Genomic DNA, 12,791 nt, shown 5'->3' with positions numbered 1-12,791 from the left:
CTTCTGTAAAAACTGTACAAACCAAATCAGGCCATTATCTAGATACCAGTATACAACAGCGCCTCTTCCATTGGCCTGCGACTGTGGCATCAGTGTCACTTGTAGGGACTTGCCAGGATTATGAGACTGTGACTGTACAGCAGTAACCAACAGACTTGACTCACTTGACCAGGTAGGTGATGGCTGTAAATCATGTGCACTGTATGGGCTTCACAGTACCAGAAGTTACACAGGTGCAATCAGGCCAAGGGGGTTCCTTTCAGAATAACGTCTGGCATTAAGCCTCAGACTCAGATTAGGGGAAAACTCCGCAGATTCTGGCCACTAGAACAAGACAACAAAGATGAGATTTTCTCCTCCCAGCTAAAAGCCCACTGTTGGGTGTTTAGCAATGTCACTTCCTTCAGCATCTGCCTTATCTCATTTCCCCTCAAAGGCAAAGCAAAGGACATTGGGGCAGGTATTCCCAGGAACAGCCCAGAGCAGCATCGGTGGAAAAGGGATGTAACACAGCCCGACTAGTGATAGCAGATGTTGTCACCTTGCATCCTCCCCACAGCTCCAGAGCAGGGCCAAGTGGCCTCAGCAAGGAGTACCGCTGGTAGCTTATGACACTGACAAACCTCCTCTCCCAGCTATGCCCCTAAGGCACAACCTAACCAGTAATCACTACTGTGGGTATCTGCTTTAGGGTCTCACTGCTGAGTACCAGAGCAGGACACCTGGGCTCCTGGCAGTCCTCTTACCAGCAAACCTAAGCTCTTGAGAGGGTTCTGCCTGGTGAATAAGAGAGATCTGGCAGCACTCAGCTGCCCGCAAGTCCCTCTGAATATCCCTGTAAAAGGAAATCAGAACACATTAAAAAAAACTGAACGTGTGGTTTATTATATTTAAGTTGCTATTTGTCTATAGGGTTTAAATATGTCTGTCATATAGTTAACAGTAAATGAATGTAATTTTACATGTTCAGTATTTTGATACACAGTACAGGACTACAAGTGTGGTAAAGGAGCATGGGAAATTAGTATTTCCTTGATGCACATATCAAATCCTGCAGCACCATTTAAAAGCTCTGAGTAAGGACTCAAGCTGCAGTATTACAAGCGCTACTAAATAAACCAAGAGACATACCTATATTAAACATTAGAGAAACAAAACAAATGACACAAGGGTTTAATATTTAAGATTTGATACAGGATTAAAATACTAATATTTTTAATGTCCTGGTTTCAAATTAATAAATATAAAAACAATATAAAAATATACACCAGTTGATAAAAGGATGCACTGAGTAAGGTTAGAAAGCTAAATTTCACTTTCAAACGTATGCAGGTATGTCTTTAGGGAGAGGATTTCTGTGTAGCTGCGACTGGTCTTTCGGAAGAAGTCCAAGCTTGTGAGCTGCTCGATGTCACGCACACGTGCAGTGTGCATCTTAAGAAGATCTTCAACCCACTTTGATTCATCTTCCAAGCTCTGAAACGTAAGAAAAAAAAAGTTTTATAACATGCCATGTCAAAAGTCAGCTCCAAAAGCAAACACAACTTTTCTAAACATTGGGTCCATTTGAAGAATCTCTGTGCCCTAAGAACAGCTAAGGTAAACAACTCCCAAGAAAACAGATTAGAAACTTAACATGCAAGATGATCCCTACAGTTTTATTTTGGACCCATATTAGGACAGGGTTGAGGCAATGAGCATAGTCATCTAGGAAAAGCTGGCCTCATGTTGCAGGTGTTCTAGAAGAACTGCCATTGCTAAGATCCAGTGGTCACTACATAATTTATCTCACAGAAAGAGCTCCACATTAATCAGTTGTGTATTACCAAAGCCCAAACTCCAGGCTGCTTAGCTCTGAATGCTTACACATTATTTTAATCTGACCAGCACCCCACCTAACACAGTATTATTTTAATCTTTCCACTTTACTCTTAGGAGACCATTATGATTCATTACACAGTTGGGACTATGGTTTATGTTGGTACCTGTAAAATCCTGTTGTTGGAACATACATATTGTTCACTTATAGAAAAAAGACTTTCACTAAACATTTCCCAATATGGGAAAAAAAAAAAAAAAAAATCAGGAAGGTGATGCTGCAAGAGTGATCGAGGTCAGGTCGCATGGGTGTAATCTCTCTTAGGGGACTGTTCCTGCTACATGCTTTATCCCAGCTCCGATACATGTTGCAGCCATCTACAAACTAGTGTCACTCAATCACACATCAGAAAATCAGCCCTGCAAAACACTGCAGTTACTGGCTGTTCGAGCGTGTTAACCAGCCCAGCAACATGTCCCATGAGCATTGCAGCCAGCCCCAAGGACTGCACAGTGGGAGAGCAGACGTGGGAAAAGGACAGAGCAAACAGGACTTTTCCCCCTTTGGCCTCTCTGGCTGGCACGTCTACACCAGTGCTGGGGAAGCACGTTAGGAAGGGAGGGTTGTACCTCTGGGCATTTGGACTCCAGGAGTGTGACCTGGAAACCTTGATGATCACAATCTGTTTCTGGGCTTACTCTGGAAAATGAGCCTTTTCCTGACTGTCTCGGTGAGGTCTTCCTACAAAGTGATCCTCTCACCAATCGAAACGAAGCTTCAGCAACGCCAGAGCCTACCCAACACTGTAGATGTGCCACAGACCACACAGTGGGTCACCCTCCAGAGGCCACGAGGGTGAGCCTGATCGTTTGCACAGAGAGGACACGAAGTACCAGCTAGACCATAGCTGGCTGCTCTAAAGAAAACATCCATGACCCAGTCAGTATTTGTCTGTTTTGGACATTTTCAGCTCTAAACTGACTTTGTTCTCCATGTCACTAGCAACCCGAGGCCCCAGACCAGGTCTGGAACATGAAAAGAAAGATGCAAATTAAGATGGAAAAGAAAGGAGTATGCCTTGCCTTCACCTGCAGTGCTGTGCTCCAGGAATGCCACCTGGCAGCACGTGGCCACAGGAAGCCCGCTCCTCAGCCCTCACCCTTGGCTGATCAGGTTGCTAGTCTGCAAACAGGCCTCAAGAGTGTCATTACTGCAAATGCACTCACTCTGACATTTTTGTCGTCTTCAGACCTTCCTTCTGGGCAGGAAATGTGCATTTTAGAGCTCAGAGGGAAGTCCAACTGCTACAAACCTCACTTTTTTGAATACAAGAAGGACTCCTAAGAGTTTGCAAAGTTCTGTAATATGAATAAATCACAAGATTGCGAGGCTGGTTTAAACCAAGTCCAGCAAACCAGCATTTACAGGACCCCAGAAAATCAATCACCATATCTAGGTTTTAGTTTTTCCATTCCTCAACTGGCCTGTGAAGCCTTAGGTCCAGCAGCAAGGATATTAAACACAGTGGTCAGCTAAGATAATATTATATTACTGCATAAAAACAAATTACATTTACATTTTAAATGATAGTTTTCTCCATCTGTGCTGGTTAGTCTCACCTCAATAGTACAGTGAGTCTTAGAAGGAAAAAAATACCAGTTGAAAACATGTAGGTAAATAGAAACTGAGATCTCAGCTGGAGTACTTTATCTCATTCATGTTCCAGATTAAAAAAGAAAGGCAGGCAGAAAGGCAGGCAGAAAGGCAGGCAGAAAGGCAGGCAGAAAGGCAGGCAGAAAGGCAGGCAGAAAGGCAGGCAGAAAGGCAGGCAGAAAGGCAGGCAGAAAGGCAGGCAGAAAGGCAGGCAGAAAGGCAGGCAGAAAGGCAGGCAGAAAGGCAGGCAGAAAGGCAGGCAGAAAGGCAGGCAGAAAGGCAGGCAGAAAGGCAGGCAGAAAGGCAGGCAGAAAGGCAGGCAGAAAGGCAGGCAGAAAGGCAGGCAGAAAGGCAGGCAGAAAGGCAGGCAGAAAGGCAGGCAGAAAGGCAGGCAGAAAGGCAGGCAGAAAGGCAGGCAGAAAGGCAGGCAGAAAGGCAGGCAGAAAGGCAGGCAGAAAGGCAGGCAGAAAGGCAGGCAGAAAGGCAGGCAGAAAGGCAGGCAGAAAGGCAGGCAGAAAGGCAGGCAGAAAGGCAGGCAGAAAGGCAGGCAGAAAGGCAGGCAGAAAGGCAGGCAGAAAGGCAGGCAGAAAGGCAGGCAGAAAGGCAGGCAGAAAGGCAGGCAGAAAGGCAGGCAGAAAGGCAGGCAGAAAGGCAGGCAGAAAGGCAGGCAGAAAGGCAGGCAGAAAGGCAGGCAGAAAGGCAGGCAGAAAGGCAGGCAGAAAGGCAGGCAGAAAGGCAGGCAGAAAGGCAGGCAGAAAGGCAGGCAGAAAGGCAGGCAGAAAGGCAGGCAGAAAGGCAGGCAGAAAGGCAGGCAGAAAGGCAGGCAGAAAGGCAGGCAGAAAGGCAGGCAGAAAGGCAGGCAGAAAGGCAGGCAGAAAGGCAGGCAGAAAGGCAGGCAGAAAGGCAGGCAGAAAGGCAGGCAGAAAGGCAGGCAGAAAGGCAGGCAGAAAGGCAGGCAGAAAGGCAGGCAGAAAGTCAATACCCCAGCCCAGACTGGAACAGATACATAAGGTGGCTACTAAAATGCTCATCCTCTCTTACAAAAGCAGCAAAAAAATCCTGGGTCTCCCATGAATAGAGGAAAGTATATGCCTTGAGAATCATCATAAATCATCACTAGGGTAAATCCCAAAGAAGCCTAGTGAAGGGCTATTTAAGCCATAGAAAAATGTTGACACAAGAATAAATGGGTATAACCTCACCATGAATAAACACAGTTTGGAAATGGAACAAATTAAAATGAGAAGAGTAGTGGTGTTCTCCAACAGCTGTGTGAAGAGAAAGAAAGTGTGCACAACAAGAGCGGAGTGGGGGGAAAGCTAATATTTCTTCAGATCTTAAAAGCAAGCTGTGGAGAGGTTGAAGAAAAATTCTTGCCTTACCCCATGCATTTCATCCATGAAGCATCTGAGGTTTTACACAATCACTTCTTTGAACAAATAAAATGGAACACCATGTGCAGAAGTAAGACTAACAGTGTATTTGAATGTCAGACTTTTGCCTAACTGTATTCTCATTCAAGAGCTACATTTTCAGAATGGTTCTTTGCTATTTAAAAAGCATAGACCAGTATCTGCTTATGACCTCATAGTAGCGCTGAAGTTCCTCCTACAACTGTAAACACAATCACCATAAATAGGATGAGCTACAGAGAAAAGCCTGGGTTGGAATATAAGAAATTGAAGAGTAAAAGAGGCCATTATTCTAAATAGTTTGATTCTAAACAGCAGTTTAAGAGGACTATGACCTGCAAATGTAGGAAGGGGAAAAAACCCTGACTTTGTCATAAAAGTACATATGGGCAGAGATACAAGGGCAGAGGCACTAATAACTGCCAGTTTAGTAACCTCCAGATCACCAACTGGATCTTAATTAACAGGAAAGCAGAAAAACCATGATAAAATGTATGTAGGACTTTGTGAGACTTTTGGTGGAAGACATCTCTGCCCAAAGCAGTTAAGAGTCTAAACAGGGGGAGCCAGACCTGCAAGAGAGGGATACTGCTCCAAAAGCATGGTTTTAGAAAGAGGGACCTGAAAGCAGGCGATGTGTGATGAATGAGAAAGAAACAGTGTTCCAGGTGAATTGTGTACAGAGTTGGAATGACTGTTTCTGCCTGTAGCTGGAACAGGAGTCTTAACTTTTTGTGCCAATACGAAATTCATAATATTAATGCGTTCATTCAGGAAATGGTCTCCTGGCAGCCTATAGTGAAGCGTCTGTGTGCAGGAATCCGCACAGTTGTGTAATGGGAGAACAAGTTCAGACGGAAGGACAAGCCTAAATACAGCTGCCTGGGAGGACTGCTGTCCTTGCAGAGCATCAGAGCCCGTGGGGACCTGACCGCTCTCCTGCCACACGACCAGCTGTCGAGTGTGCGTTACTTTCTGCGAAGCTGACCAGACCAAAGCCTTTGAACTTCACCAAGATCCTTACACTACAGGATCTTGCATCCCAAAGGAAGATAGGAAAGGAACCAGGAGGGTGTCTGGTCATCTCTGTTAATAAGAACCCACACTTTTCCCTTGAATCAAGAACATCTGGAAAGAGCACAAACTGGCATTCTGCCCTTGGCAGGTTTTAGCATATAGTTGTAATACTGTGTGGGTTGGATGTAATCGTGCTATCAGATGCACCCAGACTGCCACAGAAGACAGAGTGTATTGTACCTGCATATGGAAACAGACCTCAATAAAAACATCAGGCTGGCTGCCAGCACAATACGACTATGCACACAACCTCCCCCAGCTCTGTTCTGAAGTTACACTGACAGTGTCTGCCAAACGGTAGAAGCTTACAGGTTGTTTACTTCCAACCTACTGTATGTCAGTTCTTCCAGACAATTTAGGTGCAGTAATAGTTTCATATTTTCTTTGATATCATGGAGGAGTGCTTTTGTCTAATGAGTTGGAGGTGACACTTAACAGACTCACTATCCTGTCCTTTCATTCAAGATATCAGTTGAGCACTAGTGGCCAATAGTAAGGGGGTTTCACATGTCCCAGGGATATATTTACCACAGGATTACAGTAGTGCAGCAGAACTTACATTGCAGCTCTCATCATTGTCAGGCCGGTGGGGAAGGATGTATGAGAGAACGGAAAGTGGTCCATCGCACTTGTCAGCTGGCTGAGTGAAATCTAAGCAGCTGGTTATGATGGCATAGTAATGAGTAGGAACAGGGATGGCACTGCCTTCCACAAACCTGGGGAAATAAAGCAAGCATTTATCCACAAATGATTAAACTTTTTTGAAAGAAGGTTACACAAACAGCATGGTCTTTCCTTGCTATGTGTGAGGCCACATGTATGTTGCTGAAGTGTGTTTGATTCCTAAACGCTATCTGAAAATGAGCATTCAATTAACTCATGTCTTCTGTGCTACAGAAATACCTCACACCGGTGCTGAAAGGCTTCTTCAGTTCAGGGGCATAGACAGAAAGCATTACTGAATTAACAAAACACATGAGTATCTAACTCAACAGTACTGCTATGGTTTTCTCTGGTGTCCAGTTGTCAACTCTTAAGTTCTAGACAATTTTAGAGAAAACAGGTTATTTGGAACATAATTCAACTTCATCTTAAGGATGAATGAACACTTAATTTCCAAGCCAAGGTGAACAGTTACCAGCTGAATTGCCATTTCCTCATTTTTACCATTGTACTACTTACAGGGGCATTCAGTCTTGAGGAACAATAATTTTAGAATGAGCGGGAAAATTGTATCTTCTCCCCAAAACCAAATAATGTGCAGATAATGACTCATTTAAGATAAAGCCATCATTAACAGAAGCAACAGCAAACCAGTTAAACAAACAAACAAACAAAAAACCACAAACAAAAAAACCAAACAACCCCCCCCAACTCTTACTGTTTTATTTTGTCAGGTGTGTCATGTAAACCATCATAGTCATAGTCAAAGATTGGTCCACTTATAACATTGACTCCATTTCGTTCAGTGGCATATCTCTTCACCAAAACCCTTTGGAAATAGTTCCATACCTCTGTGGGGAAGGAGGGGGGAAATAAAAAAAAAAAAAAAATTGCAACAAAAAATAAAATACACCAAAATTTGATTAAGTCAAAACACTTCAAGATTATAAACAATGTTTTTTCCCCCCTCAAAATAAAAACCCAGTGGACATCATTCAAGCGATTGTAGGGGAAATCAAACACTAAGCATTACAGATTTACTGCAGCTTCATTCAGTTTGGTCAATAAAGCCTATTCACATGTCTTTGTTCTCTATGGATTCTTTTACCCCAACCACTGATAAAGGAAATACACAGTACCACTCCCAGGCTGGCATTGCCATAGACATTGCACAGACAGCCTGCTGTTCCTTCACCAAGCACTAGAAACAACTATTCACATGCTTTTGGTGCCCCTGTGAACACTTCCTTTGTCTTTCTTATCTAGTTACAGGGAATGGTGCTGTAGTTGTGTGTGTGGGTTAATTCTAGAAAGGAAACAGCACTGTGATTAAAAGCAAAACCCAAACATTTTAAAAGAAAGGGAAATACAAAGGTCATAGTCTTCCAGTTAAATTCTCCTTGGCTACAAAATGTCTAACTTTTAAATTAAGTGCTGTCAAGGATGACCAAATTGAGGCATGGCATTTCATTACAGCAACTTTTGGGAAGAGCATGGCATTCTTTCTCCCACCACGCCCTCCTCAACGGTAACAAGATGCTTGCAGAGGCTGGAAACACACTGGGATCTCCAGTTACATAATTCTTTTCCTTCTTTTTCCGTTTACTTTAACACTAACAGAAGTGTCAGACAAATACAAAATAACAAATAAAATATCTCCGACCCCTAGAAGTTTAACTTTTGTCCTACCAGCTCAGACCATCAAGTTCACGGTTCATGGGCACTGATGTCAACACCAGCCTCAGCGAGCCCCCCCAGTATGCCTTGTCCTGAGGCTGCTCAGCGCCACATGCACTCCCTTGCTTGAGCTGATGCTCTAATAAGAGCCTCAGCTGCGGCGGCCACTTGGCAGTACCACTGCCCCAGCTCCTTGCTCCTCCAATACATCAGCCTTAACAATAAAAATAGCCCCCAAAAGAAAGCTTTTTTCTCCCCCCTTGAGTTTTCCAGCTGAATCAGCTCCCCACTCAGGTTCCCACTGCAGCCCACGTTAAGACAGCACTGCCAGCCCAGGGGCATTATCTTGCAGCTCCTTAAGTCAGACTCACTATAGGAAACAGATACAGTATTCTTGCCTGGGGGGATGGGATGAGACAGTGAATTTAAAAAAAACAACAAAGTGTGCATGTGGGGGGGTGCCTCTACAGCCAGCACTGCCACCAAAGCCAGCATGGCATAAAACTGCCACCTCGTATTTTCCTTGTTGTGGGAAAAGCTCCATATAACAAGCTTATAATCAGCTCTTAGCATCGCAACCTGCACACATGTAGTGGTTCGTAATTCCCCAAGAACGATGTCAGTTCCAGCACTTGTTCTCAGGGAATTCTTCACGCACTTGTGATGAAGAGGAACGCTGCTAGACAAAATGAGCTGCTAGTGGTGGGTTGCTCTCCTGCGATTAGCATCTCAGCTAATTTGCTTAGACTAACATTAGCATAAAGAGCACTTTTATGAAGTGATTTGAGAGTGGGAAATCCCCAATAATTTTGCACTCTGTAATCAGTTAAGTGCCTTTGCTCAAATTTCCAGCAAACATCACCACTTGTCCTACTCAGAGGCCTTTTCAGTTAAAAACACTCTTCTGGTTAAAAAGAAAAAACCTCCCCATAGGCTTTGATGTTTATCCAAACCTCTCTGGCCTAAAATCTGAATTGGAAATCTCACAAGAACAGGCTCTTGAGATTCTTCCAAGGCTTCTCAATTCCTGCCAAGCCAAAAATGCCACCAGAATAGTATGATGGTTTTCCTACCTCTTGGCAGTACTAGAGACAGAAGGGATGTGCAGACAAAAGAAACGTTAATACTATAACCCTGCAGCACTGTAAGTTTCAGCCAGGTTTAAGTCATTCCTCATTTTCCATGAATTGGTTTCCTCTTCCTTTTTCTTTATAGGTAATAAATATGTTTGGTCTCCCTCTAAGGGCACAGATAGAAAACCAAAAAATAATCACTTGCCCCTGAACTACAACAGTATGCTAAGTGCACACTCCCAGGTGGCTCCAGTTGAGAAGTAAAAACAATGTTGCCTAAGTATGTTCTGCACTAGCTTGGGCTACAGGCAAAATCTGAATGGTTTTGCACAAACTGAATTATTGTGGCACAAAGCAAAAAGTGCTCTTATCTTAGCCCAGCACTGAGGAAAATAAATCTTTCTTAAAACTTAAGCCTTGCTTGTGGTATTTTGCCTGCCCATACCTAGAACTATACAAGTGCCCACAGGTATTATCTGCTGGCTACAGGTAACTGAACTTCATGTTCTAAACTTCTCCCATCAATTCATTCCATGGTCCAACACACATATTAAAAACCAACCAAACAAACCAAAAAAGCCAAACATGTTGGGAAAGAGAAGTAAAGCCATGGAAAGGGCACTTACTTTTGAAGGCAGGATACATTGGAATTATATTTGTTATTAGAAAAGCATCGTATTTTGCTTCTGCAGAGGAACTTAATTCTGAAAACAATAGAACAGAAATATATTAGTAAGATGAAATATCAGAAATTCAAATAATATAAAAATGTTTTGGAAAATGGATTCAGAGATTAACCAAAGGGAATAGTGTAATCTAAACAACAATCTGAATACTATATTCAGAAGTGCACAGTATATGCATAAAATTTGACTATAATGTGACATCTGAACATGGAAGTAGGGCTATTATCTTTTCGTCAACTGTCAATCAGTTCAAAATATTTTTCTAGCTTATCTATTTTTGCAGTCTTAAAAGTCAGAGAGCTGTTCTGCAGGCTTTTACAAAAGAGGCAAACAATTTCCAGAGAGTGGAGTATTGGATTGTCTTCTAGCTCTGAGCAAGCCTTTGCACCAGTAATGCCATATCAAAAATCCATCAGAAATATTTCAGCCACTGAGCAAGGAAAGCAGAGCAATGAAGTTCATAAATGTGAGACAGTTGTGTCCCTTGAACATTTACTAATCCTAGAGAATCATTGCTTGAAGACGGAACCAATGTAACTGCATCAGGAGAATCCAGGGCACACAATTACATTGGTTTTCTACTAGCTTTATTTCTATAGGACAGTAGATATTTTAACAGTATGCGAGATTCTAATTTGGATTTATAAATTAAATATACATTTATCTTACTGCTGTTTGAATTTAAAACTCTGACTAGATTCCCAGTTCATATAAGTTGGCATCTATCTGCAGTCTTTAAAGGGCCAGCTTTTGATGACTACCTTATAGCTTGTACTCCTACACCGTGCAATTCTTCATTCACCTTTTATTTTTATGAACTAAACTAAGCCAGGCACCAGTCTGGAGCACAACCGTGATAGCAGCTTGTGGCACTGGGCTCTTGGGTCCTCAGAAAGTGCAGCAAGAATAATGTATCCATCCCATTGGGCCCATACATGACACTGGTGCCGGAGTGGCTCCTCTGAGGAGGAGACATCACAGAGGAAGAAATCACCCTGTAGCAGGGGGAAATTAAACCATTCCTACATATATTCTTTCCCAACAATCTCAAAAAAACACTTAGTCTGTTTATATCTGGAGGGGTGAGTGGGGTGGTAGTGTGTGTTTCACAGCTAAGGTTTTCCCTAACAAAAAAAGAAAATTACGAAACCTCTAGGTATTACAAAGCTAGCTGAACTTACGAGGAGGAAAAAGGAAGCCATAGGAGAGCTGTTTGTCGCCTCTGTAGGCTGCACAGGTCTGGCTGTTTCCTGGAGAAATGCGGAGGTCAGGCCTCACACAGCTGGCCAGGTGCTCAGGAACACCTGATACCTCTGCCTGCATTGAGGAACATAGAAATGACAAGAAAAGTGATTCCAGCATCAATAGCTAAAAGAAGATTATTTTATATAGTCAACAGATTACATGGAAGGTCTTGTGTAGAGTAAAACAAACCACCCAGCTGTACAACCAAATCCTGCTCCTGTGTCTGCTGCAGAGCCCCTCCTTCAGGTAGCAATCACCATGGGAAATAATTCAACTGAAGTCACTGATTATTCCATCATAATAAAACAAATCCCCACTGAGCAAAACTTAGAAAGAAAATGAAAACAGGAAAAGAAATATACGTCCCTTCTGCTTTAAAATTATTTTCTCCTGAACAAACACATTTGGCATTGTTTACAATGGTATATGATGTAATTTCTGGTGCAAAAATTTACCCATGGAAGGGGAATTTTAGGACTTTAAAAGTTCAGGTACAGAACAGATTTCCCCAGGATTTTTTAAGTACTTTTCCAAGAACAAAGATAGCACTAACCTGTTTGGAAATAGTGTAGGATGTCCAGAGAGGCATCAGGAATGTTTCACTGTAGCCACTTTCAAAGTCATGGTGATGCAAGATATTGTATTTTGTGCGGTACAGCACTGCGGGGCGCCCATACAGAAGATGCTTCTCTACATATCAGAAGAAATTACATTTGCATTTATTACTGAAAACCTTAAAGATGAAAAAAACCAGGGGTCGGCTTTCCAACTCCAACACATGCTGATTTTACAGTGCTCCTTAATGGGATACTGACCCTGAATAACTGCTAAGGAAATCCTGTAATAGAGAGAGCAGCAGTTCTTCAATAGCTTTGGCCGAGATCCCTATTCCAGGCTCACAACACACCGAGGTTAAAAGTCCCTTCTGTACTTGAAAGCTTGTTGGGGTCATAGCATGGAGAAAGGGTGTTTCTCCAAACACAGAAGACTCCACAAGAACTTTGTGTCCACATCTCAGTCACACATGAGGTAATAAGCACTTTTTTGCAGGTTTCCATCAGCCCCTATCCTATCCTGCCACTCTTTCTTCTTATGTTTTTTCTCTCCTTCCTATGGTAACATCCCTCTCAAAAGGGAGGCATAAGTAGTTACTCACTAAAAGAGTATTTTTTTCCACTTGGCTGATACAGATGATGTTCTGAAGACTGATGTGCTATTTTCTATCAGCTATATCAAAGAAAATAAACAAACAAAAAAAGAACTTCCTAACTTTAGCTAAAAAAACCCCAACCTTCAACTCTGCAAAACTTGCTTTTCTTCTGTCTTGGCGATATGGTTGAATGTCACTAGGTACCTCTGACAAGCTTGCTTATAAAAAGACAAAAATATCTTTGAAAGAGAGAGAAGAAAAATAAATTTCCTGGCTAATCTTGCATTGTGCTGCACAGTTCGTTGATTCTGATTAACCGTTTGGGAAATAGGCTTG

General features: G+C 42.7%; 1 protein-coding gene across 5 annotated transcripts in view; it reads right to left on the bottom strand.

Moving 5' to 3' along the window:
- Positions 1 to 862: 862 nt before the first annotated feature.
- ENPP2 (ectonucleotide pyrophosphatase/phosphodiesterase 2) overlaps positions 863 to 12,791 on the bottom strand; it is a 77,609-nt gene continuing 65,680 nt past the window's right edge. For all 5 annotated transcript variants that reach the window (XM_037379748.1, XM_037379750.1, XM_037379751.1 and 2 more), the window contains 6 exons: positions 11,859 to 11,995; positions 11,242 to 11,377; positions 10,001 to 10,078; positions 7,343 to 7,475; positions 6,521 to 6,677; positions 863 to 1,476 (listed from right to left, as the gene is read on the bottom strand). In XM_037379748.1, the coding sequence (XP_037235645.1) occupies positions 1,306 to 1,476; positions 6,521 to 6,677; positions 7,343 to 7,475; positions 10,001 to 10,078; positions 11,242 to 11,377; positions 11,859 to 11,995 (812 nt within the window). In that variant the 3' untranslated portion in view covers positions 863 to 1,305. The remainder of the gene's footprint in view (positions 1,477 to 6,520; positions 6,678 to 7,342; positions 7,476 to 10,000; positions 10,079 to 11,241; positions 11,378 to 11,858; positions 11,996 to 12,791) is intronic.

This window comes from Falco rusticolus, chromosome 3, assembly GCF_015220075.1.
Source record: "Falco rusticolus isolate bFalRus1 chromosome 3, bFalRus1.pri, whole genome shotgun sequence".
Taxonomy (NCBI): Eukaryota; Metazoa; Chordata; class Aves; order Falconiformes; family Falconidae; genus Falco; species Falco rusticolus.
Note: the sequence above shows the minus strand (reverse complement) of the source record. Positions and strands in the feature narration are given on the sequence as shown.